Source organism: Haliotis rufescens, unplaced genomic scaffold (assembly GCF_023055435.1).
Source record: "Haliotis rufescens isolate VD_foot unplaced genomic scaffold, xgHalRufe1.0.p SCAF_15, whole genome shotgun sequence".
NCBI lineage: Eukaryota > Metazoa > Mollusca > Gastropoda > Lepetellida > Haliotidae > Haliotis > Haliotis rufescens.
In genome coordinates this window covers 236,944-256,658 of record NW_025963835.1, presented here as the reverse complement: position 1 = coordinate 256,658, position 19,715 = coordinate 236,944, and the positions used below count along the sequence as shown (strand labels likewise).

Genomic DNA, 19,715 nt, shown 5'->3' with positions numbered 1-19,715 from the left:
AGCCTGTGATTGACATTGTGAGCAATGATCCGCACGATGGTACGATGACATGCAATAGATCAAGTCACCAAGCCTGACCACCAAGCTCCTTCCCATCACGTGACACCTTCGTTACACCCTCGGTAACATCGCTGCCACCAGTGTGGGCGCGGCCATTACAAGAATCTTGAAATTTGCCCTCTTACCCATATGTAGTAACGTTCATACTTTTGTTTATTTCTTTAGGAATGCCATCATATTTCATTTTGAAAAGGTTTACGACTGACCATGTTTTCCAGATGAATTTACTTTGTTGTTTTAATAACCAGATTGGTTCGAGATTGCAGACTAACTGAAAATCAACCAACTTCTCCCTTACACTCTAACTAAATCAATTAAAGATTATACTTTTAATGAAATAGAAATTCAAATTGACAAACAAAGAAAGTAATTTATCAGCGGTAAGTGTATTCAGCCTTACGACAGTCATCACTTGTTTGTAAACATAACGGTCATTCGGTTGCGAGGTCAACTCCAAGCATGGTTGGGGCCACCTATCACAGTGGGGAGTTTTGACTTGTGGCAGCGATAGTATAGAGAGCTCCGCAAACGGACTATCGCTGTGAGGAGCTTGCCTGACCACCAGATCCAATGGTCGCCACTTATGACCAGCATAGGCTCCTAGGGACCAAATCTTACCTGGAATCCCCACGGTGGTGTTTTAAGTATGCAGTAGTGTAATCAGCCAAGTCTCCTTCCAAACTAAGGAGTGAGTGAGTGAGTTGGGTTTTCCAGTTGTATTCCGCTTAATATTGGAGGAAAGCCCGAAGTGATGCAGGTCTCAGACCTTTACCACTTCAGGTGAAACCCACGAGTACGGGTATGGTGCTGACAAACCTAGAAACATAATCGGGGATTTGAACCCACAATCATAGGTTTCTGGCTTGCCCAAGGGACGCAACTCTGCACATCAAATCCCAGCGCCTTGGACCACTGGGCCACCTGTGCCCCCTACAAACTAAGTAAGTAATGACCATAATCTCTTCAAAACTATTTAGAACCCTGCAAAGAATGTTTAAGAATGTGAACATTGTTCGACTAAGCTCTTGTTCATATATCTATCAATGATACAGCTATAGCAATATTCAAGCAATGTCTTGGGGCACCAAGACTCAACTCATTGTTCATATGTTGGGAATGAAACTCATGTCTCAACCACTAGGCTAGCCCACAGTCCACTAAAAATATAAGTATTGCAAGTCTTCAAGAACTGCCATCTGATTTGGCCAAGAGAGAGCGAAATTAGTTTAATGCAGAGATGACACGCAATCGACCAAGCCTGACCACCCGCATCTTCCCGAGGCAAGGGAGGTAACTGACTGTAAAAGTCCAGGTTCCACCCTTGCCGAACTAGGCTGGAATTTCTGGGCTCGATCATAACGAGTTTATAACGATATTATGAGTTACGGCCCTTCTATGTCCCCACTATTGACCAATCAGATTCCACCTCTCATATCACTTGCATTTGCTTCAAACAAAATGGTGGTGCACAGTCAAGAAGGTCTGATTGATAATCAAAATACACAATCGATGTAAAAATCGTTCTTACGTTGCGATTGCGAAGTGCATCAAATCGATGTCAAGTACAGTACACATGCTTTGCAAATCCTGCAATCGGTCGAAATCTGCATGTTAGTTGACGAACCGGATGTCGATTCCCATACGCAAGTTTGAATGGACTATGCATAGACTCGTTAATTCAGCTACATTGTAACTCCATAATTCCAGCCTAGTCAGTTAGCTAACTCCCTAGCCTTGAGAAGATGGACACCCATGTAGTCACCTCTTTCAACCGGCATAGGCAATCTCAATGAAATCACAATTTTTACTCTGATACGATACCTCACTGTGGATAGCTCTCAGGACACCTCCATTGAAGGTTGTGCACCCTGAGCAACCTTTGACTGACCAATCAAGAGGAAGGGTGCGTGGGTGCCTGAGCCAATCAGATGTGAACTTTCTAAATCAGTTTGATTTCATATCTTTACGCCATTTTTGGAAATTTTGAATTTGTCCAAAAGAAAACTTACGCAGAACACCAATATTCCTTCAATTGTACATCCCTATTGGGTGGAGACACTGGTGATGAGTAAAGACAGAGTGTATATATCCATAATATAATTTGACAGACTTAAATATCTACAACTATATTTGTTCTAGTTTATTTTCGAGTTACAGAAATCAGATGAGCTGATTGAAGATTTGAAACTGATTAGAAGCCTCATTTCTGACACAGCTTCCCAAGAAAATGTCAGATTTTCATGCAGAGAGGTATCGCATTGGAATAAAAGATCTGATTATAATAAGATTGAGAATGGGTTGCTGGTGACCTACTGTAACCCCTGTCCCCACGGTCCAGATTTCGCCCATGGTCCAGAATTTGAATGATTCAGACGTCCCAAACCATGGTCCCTGCTGAGTCGATTATAGACCTGGGAGACATGTTTCTTTAGTTGCCCCCTCCCTTTATAACATTAGGTATAAAAACTTACCAGCCTGCCTAGCGAGAATATGTCAAAAATATATAGCAATAACTTGCTTCTACAGAATGTGTTACATTTTGCAATGAAATCCAAGACTTGTTCCTGACTGCTTTGCACTGCAACACCTGAAAGATGCATACAAATGCACTCTGATCTATTTAAACAATTTAGCCTAAATCACCCTGCTTTTACTGTCCTTTGCTAAATCTGATTAGTTTCTCACATCCACACCAATTCATTTTCATGTTTATGAGTGAGTGAGTATGGTTTTAGCCACTTTTAGCAATATTCCAGCAATATCACGATGAGGGTCACAAAGAAATGGGCTTCACACATTGTACCCAAGTCAGGAATCGAACCTGGGCCTTCGGCGTGACGAGCGAACGCTTCAACCACTAGGCTACCCAACCGCCCTCATGTTTTATGATAAAATCTACCCTAATTATTGCAAAAGTACAAAAATACATACCTAGTATAATGACAATGCTGTGTTGTTTACAAAATCTTATTTCAAAGAAATAGAAAGAAAAGAAGTAAAATTAATCCTGAAATTCTGTTCTTAGTGTTGCCTGATGTTTTATGTCACTATAACTAAGAATGTCTGTCAAACAAAAACATTTAGATGCTCAGGATTCCTGCAATATAAGTCAAGACACTGAAAGTGTGAGCACAGTCCGCTCCACTGGTTATGATGATAAACAATCAGCCTCATGCCTGAACCTTAGACAAGCATGAGGTATCTATTCTGACATGGAATCCGCACATGGTTCCAATGACTTGACGATAAGTACCACAGACAGGTATTTGCTCTATGTGCAGGAGTTCTTAGCATATTCATGACTAAATCCCCATCTAGCCTCAAAGCATGGTTCGGCCCATGAATATATATGAAATTAGGTAAAAGGTTTAGTTCTCTGTCACTAAATTTGTGACCATCTTACAAGACTCTCCCTCAACAAGTTCTTAATCTTATGCCTTAGAACAGATCCATTCAAACTGAAGGTGTTCTTTAACCCAACAATGGCTCTGGAGCTTCAGTCCAGTAAGTCTCCAGTGGATTCAATGGACATCCTGAGAGAACATCCCAGCAAAACTCTGGGACAGTCTTCACCTAAGAATCAGACTTCAATTCAATGCAACGACTTCAAACAGAACCAAGGAACTTCATGATCCTTGCTCCAAACATATGAAGCCAAGGAGCTTCACACTGCAACTTCAGAGATCCTACTCCCAACAACGTTTCACAGTGTTCTTACATACCAGATCAGAGATCCTACTCCCAACAATGTATCACTGTGTTCTAACCCACCAGATCAGAGACACAACTCCCAACAATGTATCACTGTGTTCTAACCCACCAGATCAGAGACACAACTCCCAACAATGTATCACTGTGTTCTAACCCACCAGATCACAGACTTAACTCCCAACAATGTATCACTGTGTTCTTACACACCAGATCAGAGACACAACTCCCAACAATGTATCACTGTGTTCTAACCCACCAGATCACAGACTTAACTCCCAACAATGTATCACTGTGTTCTTACACACCAGATCAGAGACACAACTCCCAACAATGTATCACTGTGTTCTAACCCACCAGATCACAGACTTAACTCCCAACAATGTATCACTGTGTTCTAACCCACCAGATCAGAGACACAACTCCCAACAATGTATCACTGTGTTCTAACCCACCAGATCAGAGACCTAACTCCAAACAATGTATCACTGTGTTCTAACCCACCAGATCAGAGACCCAACTCCCAACAATGTATGACTGTGTTCTAACCCGCCAGATCAGAGACACAACTCCCAACAATGTATCACTGTGTTCTAACCCAACGGATCAGAGACACAACTCCGAACAATGTATCACTGTGTTCTAACCCACCAGATCAGAGACACAACTCCCAACAATGTATCACTGTGTTCTAACCCGCCAGATCAGAGACCCAACTCCCAACAATATTTCACTGTGTTCTAACCCACCAGATCAGAGATCAGAGACCCAACTCCCAACAATGTATTACTGTGTTCTAACCCACCAGATCAGAGACCCAACTCCTAACAACGTATCACTGTGTTCTTACACACCAGATCAGAGACACAACTCCCAACAATGTATCACTGTGTTCTAACCCACCAGATCAGAGACCTAACTCCTAACAACGTATCACTGTGTTCTAACCCACCAGATCAGAGACCTAACTCCTAACAACGTATCACTGTGTTCTTACACACCAGATCAGAGACACAACTCTAAACAATGTACCAATACCTCCCTGGCCCAAGGTGCTTCAACCCTCCTGATCAAAGCACCTAGTCCCAACAATGTCCCAAGGTGCTTCAACACTCCAGATCAGACATCAGAGTCCCAACAATGTCAAAATATCAGACACCCTACTCCCAACAATGTCCCAAGGTGCTTCGACCCACCAGATCGGACATCAGTCCCAACAATGTCCCAATATCAGACACCTTACTCCAAACACTATCCCAATGTCAGACACCCTACTCCCAACAATGTCCCAAGGTGCTTCAACACTCCAGATCGGACATCAGAGTCCCAACAATGTCCCAATATCAGAGACCCAAGGTTACAGTGAACATCTTCACAGGACCTCCCTGTGTCCAGCACCACCTGTATTCCCTCTCACCCAGATGAATAAAGCCTCCAGCTCCACCCATCCTCATTCCAACTCAATGTCCGTCCTGCCCATCTCGTCCAGCAACTGGCAACAGATGTTCAAGATGCCCTCCCTGTTGGCGGCCCTCATGACCTCATTACAACCAGGGAAGGCGTAAGCCTCTGGCAACAGACTGCATCTCTGAAGCGTTGGAATGTTTGCACAATCCTCAAGCATCTCCCGAAGATCCGGCAGCGGAGGCGGTGTAAAGGCCTGGAGTCCAATAATCTTCAAATGAGAACAGTCAACACATCTTCGGGTGACCTGTTTCAAAGCAATGGGGGAGAAACAGCAATAAGAGACCGAGAAACAGGCAATTTTAGGCATCTTTTGGAGGAAGCCGACAGTCAGTAAAGCAACCGCTTTGAGATTGTTCCGGCTGAGGTTGAGCTCCTGCAGGCCTTCAATGGGCTGCCACTGGTACAGGAACTGCATGTCCATCGTGGTGAGGCGGCAGTCCCGCAGGTTCAGGTAGATGAGGGGCATTGCCAGGTTGCTCAGGAGGGTGTCCAGGTTGTCCCGGAGAGTACACGAGGAGAAGTTGAGTTTGCGGAGCTGGTTCATCTGCTGTAGGGTCTGGTTGAGCTCGTAGGCTGCGTTGCCATGGAGATTGGTATGTAAGCTGTTGTGGAGGCTCAAGGCTTGTAAGCCTGGCAGCAGCAAGAGGCCCTCAAGGACAAGGTCAAACTTTGTCAGGTCAGAGCATAAGTTCTCGTCCGTCAACTCGAAGTGGGTGATGTGCTGGAACAGAACGTAGATACAGATCAGCCACACTTTTTATTTTAGAGTCTACAGATTTTTTTTTATAACAAATGGATTAGTTGACATGAAAACCTATTTAAGAAGCTCAATATTTTTATTTATTATTTTATAGATAAAATTATTAGGGTTAGTTGGTTTAGTGGGAATGAATAAATGCTGATATTGTTTTTAGTGCCGTATGTTTAATATTATCAAAATAATATGTACACATATATACTCCAGAAGAGGAGAGATACACATACAATGCATATAATTCTTTTCTAATGAGATAGATAAGGATAAAATGTGTCAAAAAGACCTATTTTAGTGATTTCCATTAAGTATTTTTCCAATATTTGAACATGAGCTAGTCTCTGACCCAAGTTGATTTTCATTTTACTTAAAAACAGTACACACATATGGCAAAAAATTAATCTTGGGTCACGGACTAGCTCATACTTATATGCTCCTTTGAAGTGCTTTTTCTCTCATTATGTGGTATTTGACCATTGCAAAAGTCCAAAACATTTTTTACATGTCTGAAAATGTTCATACAACAGGTCAATCTTCATATTTGATATTTCCAGTGGGTTAAAAAGGGCCCTTCTCCTACCCCTTCCTTTACTTTTCTACAAATTTTGAATTACAACAGCGCCATGCTTCGCTAGAACTATTTACCCGAGGATCTAGCACCCTGTTGATGACATTCGGGGGCAGCACCACCTCCAGGATGGGCTCCATCCACAGTCTCTTGCAGGCGAACCTGAACGGGGTCTCGTACTGCAGCGCCAGGCCAATCGGCACATCGTCCAGGGTTATCTTGCAGTCAATCAGGATGGTTATAGGACCTGGAGAAGATGGAGTGAGTGAGTGGCGAGTGAGTGAGTGAGTGAGTGAGTGAGTGTCTGAATGAGTGAGTGTGTGAGTGAGTGTGTTAGTGGGTGAGTGAGTGAGTGCATGAATGAGTGTGTGAGTTGGCGTGTGAGTGAGTGTGAGTGAGTGAGCGTCTGAGTGTGTGAGTGAGTGAGTGAGTGTCTGAGTGTGTGTATGAGTGAGTGTGTGAGTTGGTGAGTGAGTGTGTTAGTGGGTGAGTGAGTGAGTGGGTGAGTTGGCGTGTGAGTGAGTGAGTGAGTCTGAGTGTGTGAGTGAGTGCGTGAATGAGTTGGCGTGTGAGTGAGTGAGTGAGTGCGTGAATGAGTGGGTGAGTTGGCGTGTGAGTGAGTGTGTGAGTGAGTGAGTGTCTGAGTGTCTGAGTGGGTGAGTGAATGAGTGAGCAAGTGAGCGAGTACATGTTTGTATGCACTACATACCACCATTCCTCGTGAAGACATTGGGCAGATGTGCAGAGTCTTGTCTAAGTTTAGCCAGGTAATGGAATGAGGCACGTATTGCATCCTAACAATGTTTTATTCAGCACTTACACAGAAAGCCTCGGGGACTGCAGAGATATTCTGGAGGGTGGGTAGCGCAGTGCACAGGGTGCTGAGTGGTTAGGGGCTCACCATGTAATACTCTGGAGGGTGGGTAGCGCGGTGCACAGTGTGCTGAGTGGTTAGGGGATCACCATGTAATATTCTGGAGGGTGGGTAGCGCGGTGCACAGTGTGCTGAGTGGTTAGGGGCTCACCATGTAATATTCTGGAGGGTGGGTAGCGCGGTGCACAGTGTGCTGAGTGGTTAGGGGCTCACCATGTAATACTCTGGAGGGTGGGTAGCGCGGTGCACAGTGTGCTGAGTGGTTAGGGGCTCACCATGTAATATACTGGATGGCGGGTAGTGCAGTGCACAGGGTGCTGAGTGGTTAGGGGCTCACCATGTAATATACTGGAGGGCGGGTAGTGCAGTGCACAGTGTGCTGAGTGGTTAGGGGCTCACCATGTAATATACCGTATATGACCGCGTATAAGCCGAATTTTGAGGACCAGAAAAAAGATTCTGTAGAAAGGGGTCGGCTTATCCACGGGATACACTTTCATGATAGTATTTTTCAGATCGTGATCTGTCAGAAACATCGCCTGAATGACGGTCCGATAGATTACAACTTCCCGAAAGTTTGGAAGTTGCCACGACTAGAGCCATTTTTGTTATAAATTATCAATAAAGTTATTATTATACACCAATGTTGTCATTATTAAAAAAATGTTATGCATGTTACTACTTCCGATAATAAGTTTTCAATTGAATGTTCAAAGTTTATCGTTCTTCGTAAACTCCACAATCTTTACATGTAACAATATATGTGATTCACAGCTATAATATATAATCCCCAGATAAAATCGCCAATAGCTATTACGTACGTTTTGCAAAGGTTCATAAACTGATAGTGAACAAGTGTCTACCTTTATTGAAAGAGGCAAATAAACAACTGTATCGGCGAGTTATTCCGTTCGCCATTTGCAAAAACATGTGATCAGCTGTTTCCTGTGACGTCACAAACGGTGACCACTGTGATTGCTTCCTGTTGTTTAAAGCAACACGGTACACAAGGAAATGAGCATTGATAATAACGGGCCGATTGGTATTGTCAGGTTGTTTACACAAACATTTTCAAGTTGTGGGTGCTTAGCGATCGTGTTAGGAGTAGGGGCTTAATTCCTTTGTTTTCGAGAGATTAGTTTAATAAACTGGAAAAGCCTGTGAGTAAGTGATGGTCATTCAATGTGTTCATAGTATGATAGTTTATTTAATTCAATTGGATTAACATACAATAGTGGTGTAAAGGGGGTTATAAAAGTTGGTATATTTTTACTGACTGACGTTTTCATCATGAGTTTTAAACGAAAACGCCATGCTTACGATGCTGAATTCAAACTGCGAGTCTTCGCTCCAGCTGATATATTTTCTCACGGGTTCATAATTCTATATACACCGACTCACAAAATGGCGCTTGGTTGTTGATGGCAACATATAACGATCATTATGAGATTAAAAAAACCCACGAGAAACAGCTTCCCACATTATGAAAGTGGATGACTGGTTTGTTAAATCTTTATTAGAAATAATAATGACTTTTTCAATATAATTACAACGTTTTTCATCTTATATTTTTGAATATCTGCGAGTACCGGCACATGTCTTTCAGTCCGACTTCGCAGTGTTTTTTGTCTTTCAATTCCTGATTCGGCTTATCTGCGGGTCATATCATTTTCTTTCGTATTTCAATGGTCAAATTAACACCTCGGCTTATCTACGGGGTCGGCTTATCCGCGGTCATATACGGTACTGGAGGGCGGGTAGTGCAGTGCACAGTGTGCTGAGTGGTTAGGGGCTCACCATGTAATACTCTGGAGGGTGGGTAGCGCGGTGCACAGTGTGCTGAGTGGTTAGGGGCTCACCATGTAATATTCTGGAGGGTGGGTAGCGCGGTGCACAGTGTGCTGAGTGGTTAGGGGCTCACCATGTAATATTCTGGAGGGTGGGTAGCGCGGTGCACAGTGTGCTGAGTGGTTAGGGGCTCACCATGTAATATTCTGGAGGGTGGGTAGCGCGGTGCACAGTGTGCTGAGTGGTTAGGGGCTCACCATGTAATATTCTGGAGGGCGGGTAGTGCAGTGCACAGGGTGCTGAGTGGTTAGGGGCTCACCATGTAATACTCTGGAGGGTGGGTAGTGCAGTGCACAGGGTGCTGAGTGGTTAGGGGCTCACCTTAAATATTCTGGAGGGTGGGTAGCGCGGTGCACAGTGTGCTGAGTGGTTAGGGGCTCACCATGTAATATTCTGGGGGGAATGTGTGTGTTTTCCTGGGTCTTTTGTTAATCACAGGATATTTTCCAGTCCCTCCCTCAAACCATGCAATTCCTTTCCCTGAAAGGTGGAGCCGATCAAGTTTATTTTATTTTCACAACACATTTTCTTTCATGATATCCAGCATGTACAATGCACTTTTTTTACAAATTATGTTTCTCTCCATTTTTTACCCATTGTGATGATTCCAGCAAAGTCATAATGGTTATGAACCTCAGCAGTACCTGTGTTACTCACCAATCTTGTTGCCATGGCGGAAGCAAGGGTCCAGTAAGGAGTAGATACAACCGATTCTGTTGAGGTAGCGTTGTACTTTGTCTTTGGACAGATCTGGAATTCAAGCCATACTTGACTATGTAGTCAATGATTATGTGTCCTAAGGTTATGTATTCAATAATTATGTATTCAATGATTATGTATTCAATGATTATGTATTCAATGATTATGTATTCAATGATTATGTATTCAATAATTATGTATTCAATGATTATGTATTCCATAATTATGTATTCAATGATTATGTATTCAATGATTATGTATTCAACGATTATGTATTCAATAATTATGTATTCAACAATTATGTACGCATTAAACATGTAACGCTCCACTCATCTAAACTAAAGCATGAACATCACATTTCTTACTCATTTCAACATTTCCTTTACGTTGACGTCATATGCAGCATTTCAATTCAATAATCTTTATCACATTTCTGTCAAACATGCTGTTATATTACACCTCTTCTACTTAGCTTTTATGTTCACCATACTATTCACAATAAGAGGGCACAAGTAACCAAATTACTCCAAGGTACCATGGGTTGCCTCCCTTAGGTATCGGCAAAAGTGCATACCATCAGATACGGATATCAGACAAATCTGTAGATATATAGACAAACAACCCCAACACCCAACCCACCCCATTCAACCACTTCACCCACCCCTACTCAGCACCCCACCCACACCCCTCTCTACTCACTGATGGATCTACGGAGGAGGCTGTGGATGTAGCCAGTCTGTCTGTCACTGGGGTTCAGCCACAACATGGGGAGTCTAGCAGGCACCACACCCCACCCACACCCCTCTCTACTCACTGATGGATCTACGGAGGAGGCTGTGGATGTAGCCAGTCTGTCTGTCACTGGGGTTCAGCCACAACATGGGGAGTCTAGCAGGCACCACACCCCACCCACACCCCTCTCTACTCACTGATGGATCTACGGAGGAGGCTGTGGATGTAGCCAGTCTGTCTGTCAAAGGGGTTCAGCCACAACATGGGGAGTCTAGCAGGCAACCCACCCCACCCACACCCCTCTCTACTCACTGATGGATCTACGGAGGAGGCTGTGGATGTAGCCAGTCTGTCTGTCACTGGGGTTCAGCCACAACATGGGGAGTCCAGCCAGCACCCCACCCCACCCCACCCCCTCCACACCCACACCCCACCCACACCCCTCTCTACTCACTGATGGATCTACGGAGGAGGCTGTGGATGTAGCCAGCCTGTCTGTCACTTGGGTTCAGCCACAACATGGGGAGTCGTGTCAACTCTCGACACAGCTTCCGATCTGACACAAAAAAACAAACATGAAAGAAACAATATACCCTACCTCATCTGACAGACAACTGGATCCTCCTTGTTGCCCTGTAAGACTTATCTCAGTCACTGTCTATACTGCCTACACTTTGGATAATATTGATGTGAAATTGTGAATAAAAGTTTACCAGTGAGTGGGAGAGATACTAAGAATGAGCTTAAAACATTGTATCTATATTGGGAATTGAAATTACGTCTTTACGTGATGTAAGCCAGTGCCTAAAGACTAGAGACTAGGCCAACCTTTTACCTACCAAGTCTACTTCCAACCACCGGACCATTTAAATAATAATAATAACAACAACAAAAAAAATTGAAAAAAAATCGTATACGAGGCCAAGGGCCGAGAAGGAATGCAACAGAAAATTCTAAACTCGCCCGCCTTGATTTTTTGTCTAGTTTTAAAAGCTTCGTCTTTTCATCTATCACCATAAACATATGTGCTTTGGCCTCGTCTGCAATTTTTTTGGTTATTATTATTAGTTACATGGTCCTGTGTTTCAACATAGATCTCTTTCTGAAGGAAAGGAATATGGTGCAGATATCGACTAGCAATTAAACAAAATTACTAACATTGTCCCATGGCAGTTTAAATGTCAGCAAGGACAGACACTTAACAAAAGTTCCTGTTGGCATTTATACTGAAATATTTTCTGCATAAATTCTGAGAACTAAAAACTTCTTTTACTAATATTTAATGACATGAACAAAATATGGCGTCATTATAAGGAAAATCATACATGCCAAAGCTCCTTCAGTCTCACAATTTCAATGAAAGGAGTCAAATATGCATTTTGAGAAAAGAGCATTGTAAAACAAGGTCAAAATATAAAATATCTAAAAAACAACAGACCTTGTATTATGCATATTTTGAGCCCTACTACCAGCCACACTATCGTTCCATTTGGAATAAGAATGAGTATCGGCCAATATGGCTGTTGCATCCCCAGAATATCAAATAGCAGCTACCTTGAAATTCATATTCATTAGGGCTGGGACGGGTAACTCGGGTACCCGGGTCGGGTGGGTACTGACCCACAGGACTACCCGTACCCATGGTTTGTCACATGATATATTGTTTAATGACAAAAATTATCTAAAACTCTATGGTTACACTATAAGTCACTAATGTTTGCATTTCTTTCTGACAATGCACCCATTCCTTCTGACTTTTCATATGTTTGAATAAAGATATAACTTATAAACACATATCTAAACACGTTTTGCAAGTGATGTGGTAAAAAAATTCCCAATTGGACATCTTGTATCTCTTGAGACCTACAGTGGGTACCTGGGTAGGGTCAGGTTATAGGGGGGTGGGTACCCGGGTAGTAAATTTGGACTCGTCCCAGCCCTAATATTCATACATGTAGAAATGGCTGAGCAATAGGCAAAAATGACAGTTTCAAATTAATATGACTGCTAATGTTTATGAGAATTCTCTGGGCAGATTTTAGCGACACCATATCTGGGATCAATCATGTAACGTTTCAGCTTCATAGTCTCAAGAGGTCATGTTGAAAATGTGAAATGTAACAACAGACAGACACAAAATAGATTCACTTGTCTTGCAGTCATGTGAGCTAGAGATTACAGCGTCCATTACATACTGATGCATGAGAACTTGGGGTGAAACGATACATCGGTGCACCAGTGCATCGTGAGTTTTCATACATGTCACGCTTTGTTCTGTATCGATACAAGATGATACACTTGATGAAACAGATTACTGACTACTTGTTTAATGACCCCCAGAGTTTTTGTCAGTCAAATATTGCAAGAGGTGTTGTAATTAGAGTTTCAAGTTCACAAATAAAACTACCTGCTACAAACATGTGTCTACAGCTACCTTTTCCTTTTGAATATGCTCTGAAAATTAAAATTCATGAAGTTTCCATTTGATTTGACATCAATATGCATTTTGCGATACCTATCGTATCATGACCAATGTATCGTGACATGTATCTACTCTTAAAACATATTATTCAAGAAGTTTCCACGTGATTTGAACTAAATATGCGTATCGTGATACCTATCGTATCCTGACTTATGTATTGTGATACGTACCTTATCATGACCTTGCTGCATTGTTTCAACCCTAACGTGAAACATACCTATCCCTAACGTGAAACATACCTACCCCCAACGTGAAACATACCGGTACCTATTAGCCACACCGAGTATTTTCTTACTCTAAGCATTTTCTGTGTTGCAATATCCATGGAGGCTGATATCATCAACACAGCGACATATGCTTTATGTTCTTCTATCATCAGTAAATACTAGGGATGTTACGATTCACTCGCGTATTGTGTGAATCGAACTGCATCCATTCATGAATTGAATTTGTTATTCGTGGCCACTAGAATCGAAAAAATTTATGAATATGCAATCATGTGCATTTACATACCCTGTACCTAAAAATATCCATATTATATGCATAGACTTCTTCAAAGACAACACTCTTATTATATTTGATTTGACAGTATTGTGGTCACTGGTCATTGTCACATTTGAGCAGATACTAGTACCTGGATAAGTGCAGTATATAAATGTATAATATATTAATAATTAACAAACCATGTCAATTACTTTATGTTGTTATTTCTCACTGAATATAACAAATAATAAATCAACTGCTGACTTGTTATTGTGTTTGTGATTTAGTATTCGTATTTGTTACCCTATATTCGTTATAATCGTATAAATCGTAATTGCCTCATAGTGTATTCATTGCAGCCCTAGTAAATCAATACAGCCAAATAAAATTTGGAGATCAGGGAAAATAGAATAGAATAGAGATTATTAGACGTATTAATCACCATTTCTTATGATAAAATATCATGTACTTTTTCCTATTTCAATTAATTGTAAAAGAGTGTGAGTATTGTTTTACGCCGCTTTTAGCAATATTCCAACAATATCACAGCGGGGGACCCGGGTTTGATTCCACACATTGGACCCATGTGGGGAATTGAACCCGGGTCTTCGGCGTGACGAACGAAGTCGCTTTAACCACTAGGCTACCGCACCGCCCCTTGTAAAAGAGTGTAAACCAAAATATTCATTCATTCTTCTTCTAATTTCAGTGTTTTTCTGTCAGTCATTCTTTTAAACCAGCTAATAAGAACATAAGGCCTATCTGCAAAACCAAGATGGAGGTACTCACCATTTTTAAATCCAATGAAATTCACAGTCTGTAACTTGGCGTGAGGTTTAATGTTTAAGAGTCCCATGATAACACTGTCGACCAGTGACATGCTGCCTTGACCTTCCACAGGTCGGGTCAAGTAGCCTGACCTCAGTATGTCTTCCTGGGGAACGATACTCTGAATGTCTAGCACCTTATGAGGCCATGTGGAAACAAAAAATGTGATGGCTTGTAGTTCCCTCTGGAAAATGGCTTCACTCAGCAGTGCAGGGTAGATATCGTGGGGAAGTTCGTGATATTTGAATTTCTGCATCCTTGCTGGGTTGATAACCAGTCTGTGCATACACAACTGTTTGAGATGTCTGGAAAGAGTGAGTGAGTGGATCGAGTAACAATGCATTGGCAATATTGAAGTTCAGCTTAAAGGGAGGTAATTGGCAGTCCTTACAAAACTGATTCAAATAAACAAAAGTGACAGTTAGTTTGTTTGTTTGTTTGTTTAACGTCACACTCAGCAATATTGCAGCTATATGACGGCGTCTGTAAATAATCGAGTCTGGACAGACAATCCAGTGATTGACATTATGAGCATCGATCCATGCAATTGGGATACGATGACATGCATCAACCAAGTCAGCGAGGCTGACCACCCAATCCCTTTACTCACCTCTTACGACAAGCATAGTCACCTTTTACAGCAAGCATGGGTTGCTGATGACCTATTCCAGATCTACACGGGTCCCAAAATGACAAAACCCTTTCATATTCATAAGAATAATCCCAGCAGGAGTGAATGAGGGAGGGAATAATCCCAGGAGGTGTGAGTGAGTGAGGGAGGGAAAAATCCCAGCAGGAGTTAGTGAGTGAGGGAATAATCCCTGCAGGAGTGAATGAGGGAGGGAATAATCCCAGGAGGTGTGAGTGAGTGAGGGAGAAATCCTAGCAGGAGTGAGTGAGTGAGGGAATAATCCCTGCAGGAGTGAATGAGGGAATAATCCCAGCAGGAGTGAGTGAGTGAGGGAGGGAATAATCCAGCAGGAGTGAATGAGGGAGGGAATAATCCCAGGAGGTGTGAATGAGTGAGTGAGGGAATATCCACGCAGGAGTAAGTGAGGGAATAATCCCAACAGGAGTGAGTGAGTGAGTGAGGGAATAATCCCAGTAGGAGTGAATGAGGGAGGGAATAATCCCAGGAGGAGTGAGTGAGAGAGGGAATAATCCCAGCAGGAGTGAATGAGGGAGGGAATAATCCCAGCAGGAGTGAATGAGGGAGGGAATAATCCCAGGAGGAGTGAGTGAGAGAGGGAATAATCCAAGCAGGAGTGAATGAGAGAGGGAATAATCCCAGCAGGAGTGAGTGAGGGAGGGAATAATCCCAGCAGGAGTGAGTGAGAGAGGGAATAATCACAGCAGGAGTGAGTGAGGGAATAATCCCAGCAGGAGTGAATTAGGGAATAATCCCAGTAGGAGTGAGTGAGAGAGGGAATAATCCCAGCAGGAGTGAGTGAGGGAATAATCCCAATAGGAGTGAGTGAGTGAGGGAGGGAATAATCCCAGCAGGAGTGAGTGAGGGAATAATCTCAGCAGGAGTGAGTGAGAGAGGGAATAATCCCAGTAGGAGTGAGTGAGGGAATAATCCCAGCAGGAGTGAGTGAGGGAATAATCTCAGCAGGAGTGAGTGAGAGAGGGAATAATCCCAGCAGGAGTGAGTGAGGGAATAATCTCAGCATGAGTGAGTGAGAGAGGGAATAATTCCAGCAGGAGTGAGTGAGGGAGGGAATAATCCCAGTAGGAGTGAGTGAGGGAATTATCCCAGCAGGAGTGAGTGAGGGAATAATCTCAGCAGGAGTGAGTGAGAGAGGGAATAATCCCGGCAGGAGTGAGTGAGTGAGGGAATACTCCCAGGAGGAGTGAGTGAGTGAGGGAATAATCCCAGCAGGAGTGAGTGAGGGAGGGAATAATCCCAGCAGGAGTGAGTGGGGGGGGGGGGGGGGAATAATCCCAGCAGGAGTGAATGAGGGAGGGAATAATCCCAGGAGGTGTGAGTCAGTGAGGGAGGGAATATCCACGCAGGAGAAAGTGAGGGAATAATCCCAGCAGGAGTGAGTGAGTGAGTGAGGGAATAATCCCAGCAGGAGTGAATGAGGGAGGGAATAATCCAAGGAGGAGTGAGTGAGAGAGGGAATAATCCCAGCAGGAGTGAGTGAGGGAATAATCCCAGCAGGAATGAGTGAGTGAGGGAGGGAATAATCCCAGCAGGAGTGAGTGAGTGAGGGAATAATCCCTGCAGGAGTGAATGAGGGAATAATCCCAGCAGGAGTGAGTGAGTGAGGGAGGGAATAATCCCAGCAGGAGTGAGTGAGGGAATAATCCCAGCATGAGTGAGTGAGTGAGGGAATAATCACAGCAGGAGTGAGTGAATGAGGGAATACTCCCAGGAGGAGTGAGTGAGTGAGTGAGGAAATAATCCCAGTAGGAGTGAATGAGGGAATAATCCCAGCATGAGTGAGTGAGTGAATGAGTGAGTGAATAATCCCAGCAGGAGTGAGTTAGTGAGGGAATAATCCCAGGAGGAGTGAGTGAGTGAGGGAATTATCCCGGCAGGAGTGAGTGAGGGAATAATCCTAGCATGATTGAGTGAGTGAGGGAATACTCCCAGGAGGAGTGAGTGAGTGAGTGAGGTAGGGAATAATCCCAGCAGGAGTGAGTGAGTGAGGGAATAATCCTAGCAGGAGTGAGTGAGTGAGTGAGTATGGTTTTAAGTAGTATTCTAGCAGCATCATGGCAGGGGTCACCAGAAATGTGCTTTATACATTGTAACCATGAGGGGAATTGATCCCAGATCATCGGTATGACAAGCAACCATTTTAAGCACTAGGCTACAGCAGAATCTGTTTGAGTACCTCGGAGAACAGATGAACTCGCCATTGCCGTCCTTGTTGCAGGTCAGATGACCTTCAGGATCACGTGACAGGTGATACACAAAGTGCGCCTCCGTCATGTGCAGCGGGTGGCGGTACAGGACATCGTCACGGTTAAAGTTCTTCCTTTTGTAGTCAACATCTTCCATTACATCTGTCAGAGACATCGTCTGGAACATAAAGAGTTAAGATGAACATTTTCCATTACATCTGTTAGCATGGTTAGAGACATCGTCTGGAACATAAAGAGTTAAGATGAATATTTTCCATTACATCTGTCAGAGACATCGTCTGGAACATAAAGAGTTAAGATGAATATTTTCCATTACATCTGTTAGCATGGTCAGAGACATCGTCTGGAACATAGAGAGTTCAGATGAATATTTTCCATTACATCTGTCAGAGACATCGTCTGGAACATAAAGAGTTAAGATGAATATTTTCCATTACATCTGTCAGAGACATCGTCTGGAACATAAAGAGTTAAGATGAATATTTTCCATTACATCTGTCAGAGACATCGTCTAAAACATAAAGAGTTAAGATGAACATCTTCCATTACATCTCTCAGAGACATCGTCTGGAACATAAAGAGTTAAGATGAATATCTTCCATTACATCTGTCAGAGGAACATAAAGGGTTAACACAAAAATCTTCAATAACATCTGTGAGAGACATCGTCTGTCTCCAACATACGTTTGTTTGTTGTTTAACGCCGCACTCCAGCAATATTCCAGTGGCAAGACAAGTCAGTGATTGACATCATGAGCATCGATCCATGCAATTGGACTGCTATCATAACACGCATGTCTTGCTGGGGACCCATATTCACCGGGAATCCCCACAGTAGTCTGTCTCCCAGATTAAAAATATAATCCCATAAATTAAAATGGGAACCCAACTCACAAAAGTCGAGAATATTTGGCAAATTTACATTGCCTCAGCTCTTGGCATGTAAACAGAAATGAAGGTTGACATTGACAAGAATACAGAAATTCCAACAAATTAGAGTCTAGCAGATTTGTTTAGTCTCTGAAAATAACCATTGTTCTGGGCTCCATTTTGGATTTTATTTTGTAGATATATATGTTTAAATAAAATAACTTTATTTCTGGGACTAACCATGGCAGACTGCATGCCAAACTTCATTACAATTCAACAAAATATGGACCGCCTCCGTGGTCTAGTGGTAGAGCGTCCGCCCGGAGAGCGGAAGGTCCGGGGTTCGATCCCCAGCCGTGTCATACCAAAAGACGTTAAAAGATGGTACTTGTTGTTACCCTGTCTGGCGCTCGGCATTAAGGGGCTAAAACAAGGACTGGTCGGCTCGGAGTCAGTATACTGTGTCTGAGTAGGGTATTCATGTTAAACTGCGGCATGGTATCTCAGTGAGCTAGCACTATAAATCGGCATCAGTCCGGACTAGTACAAGAAGCCACTAGTACAAGAAGCCACACACACACACACACACACACACACACACGTGCATGCATGTCGCTATATAAGTGCAATAATCTTGGACGTGACGTTAAACCCAATTTCACCTCACCTCACCTCACCTCAACAAAATATGCAGTGGGAAATGTCATGTAAATGTTGGCTCCATTGGTCCAGTGGTGTCTGAACAGAATTTTTCATATTTTTCAATACGGCTGCTGGCCAGGTGAGCTTAATACACCAAACTTGCAAGTACCAATTGGTCTGAACAGTACCTGCACCAGACATACCCTAACATTTCCCAGCAAGCTCAGATGTTGACAAGTCAATCAACAAGTCAATAAACTTGTCAATCCAAATATTTTGCTATGCCTGCTTGAGATCAGACTCAGGCCAGACAGGGGCACAGCAATCGCCATTCAACTTGTCAAATAACTTTATTTCTGGGACTAAATGCTAGTCTATCCCCATATGTGTACAAAGGGTTAATATGAGCATCTTCAAATAAATCTTTATATAAGAGGAACATAAGGGGTTAATATGAACATCTGCCATTACATATGTCAATAAAAAAACAAAAAACAAACAAATCATATCCGTCAAAAGAACATAAAACTATCAATAATTCTTGTATTATTCTCTTATTATCAAATTATAAAATTAAATCTTACATTGACAAAGATTGGTAAGGTCAATGTAACCGATGTCAATGTTACCATGTTCCTGGTACAGAGAAAACAGGAGAACAGTTTGAATAAATAAACTATAAATTCCCGAATCCTCAGCTTCAGTTAATCTGTTGAGGCAATGAGTCCCACAAATTACCTTACTTTTGTTTCACTAAAAAAGAGAGAAGTCAAAACACAACAGTTAAACCACGGACTTGTATAGGTCCGTGGTTAAACCTTCT

At 42.7% G+C, this 19,715-nt stretch overlaps 1 protein-coding gene across 1 annotated transcript in view; it reads right to left on the bottom strand.

The window, feature by feature from the left end:
- Positions 1-935: 935 nt before the first annotated feature.
- The window catches only part of LOC124142102 (leucine-rich repeat-containing protein 14-like), a 34,168-nt gene continuing 15,388 nt past the window's right edge, over positions 936-19,715 (bottom strand). Inside the window, exons 2-7 of the mRNA XM_046510384.2 lie at positions 17,350-17,537; positions 14,465-14,808; positions 11,165-11,266; positions 9,937-10,029; positions 6,635-6,804; positions 936-5,956 (exon numbers count right to left, since the gene is read on the bottom strand). Of these exons, the coding sequence (XP_046366340.1) occupies positions 5,219-5,956; positions 6,635-6,804; positions 9,937-10,029; positions 11,165-11,266; positions 14,465-14,808; positions 17,350-17,534 (1,632 nt within the window). The 5' untranslated portion in view covers positions 17,535-17,537 and the 3' untranslated portion in view covers positions 936-5,218. The remainder of the gene's footprint in view (positions 5,957-6,634; positions 6,805-9,936; positions 10,030-11,164; positions 11,267-14,464; positions 14,809-17,349; positions 17,538-19,715) is intronic.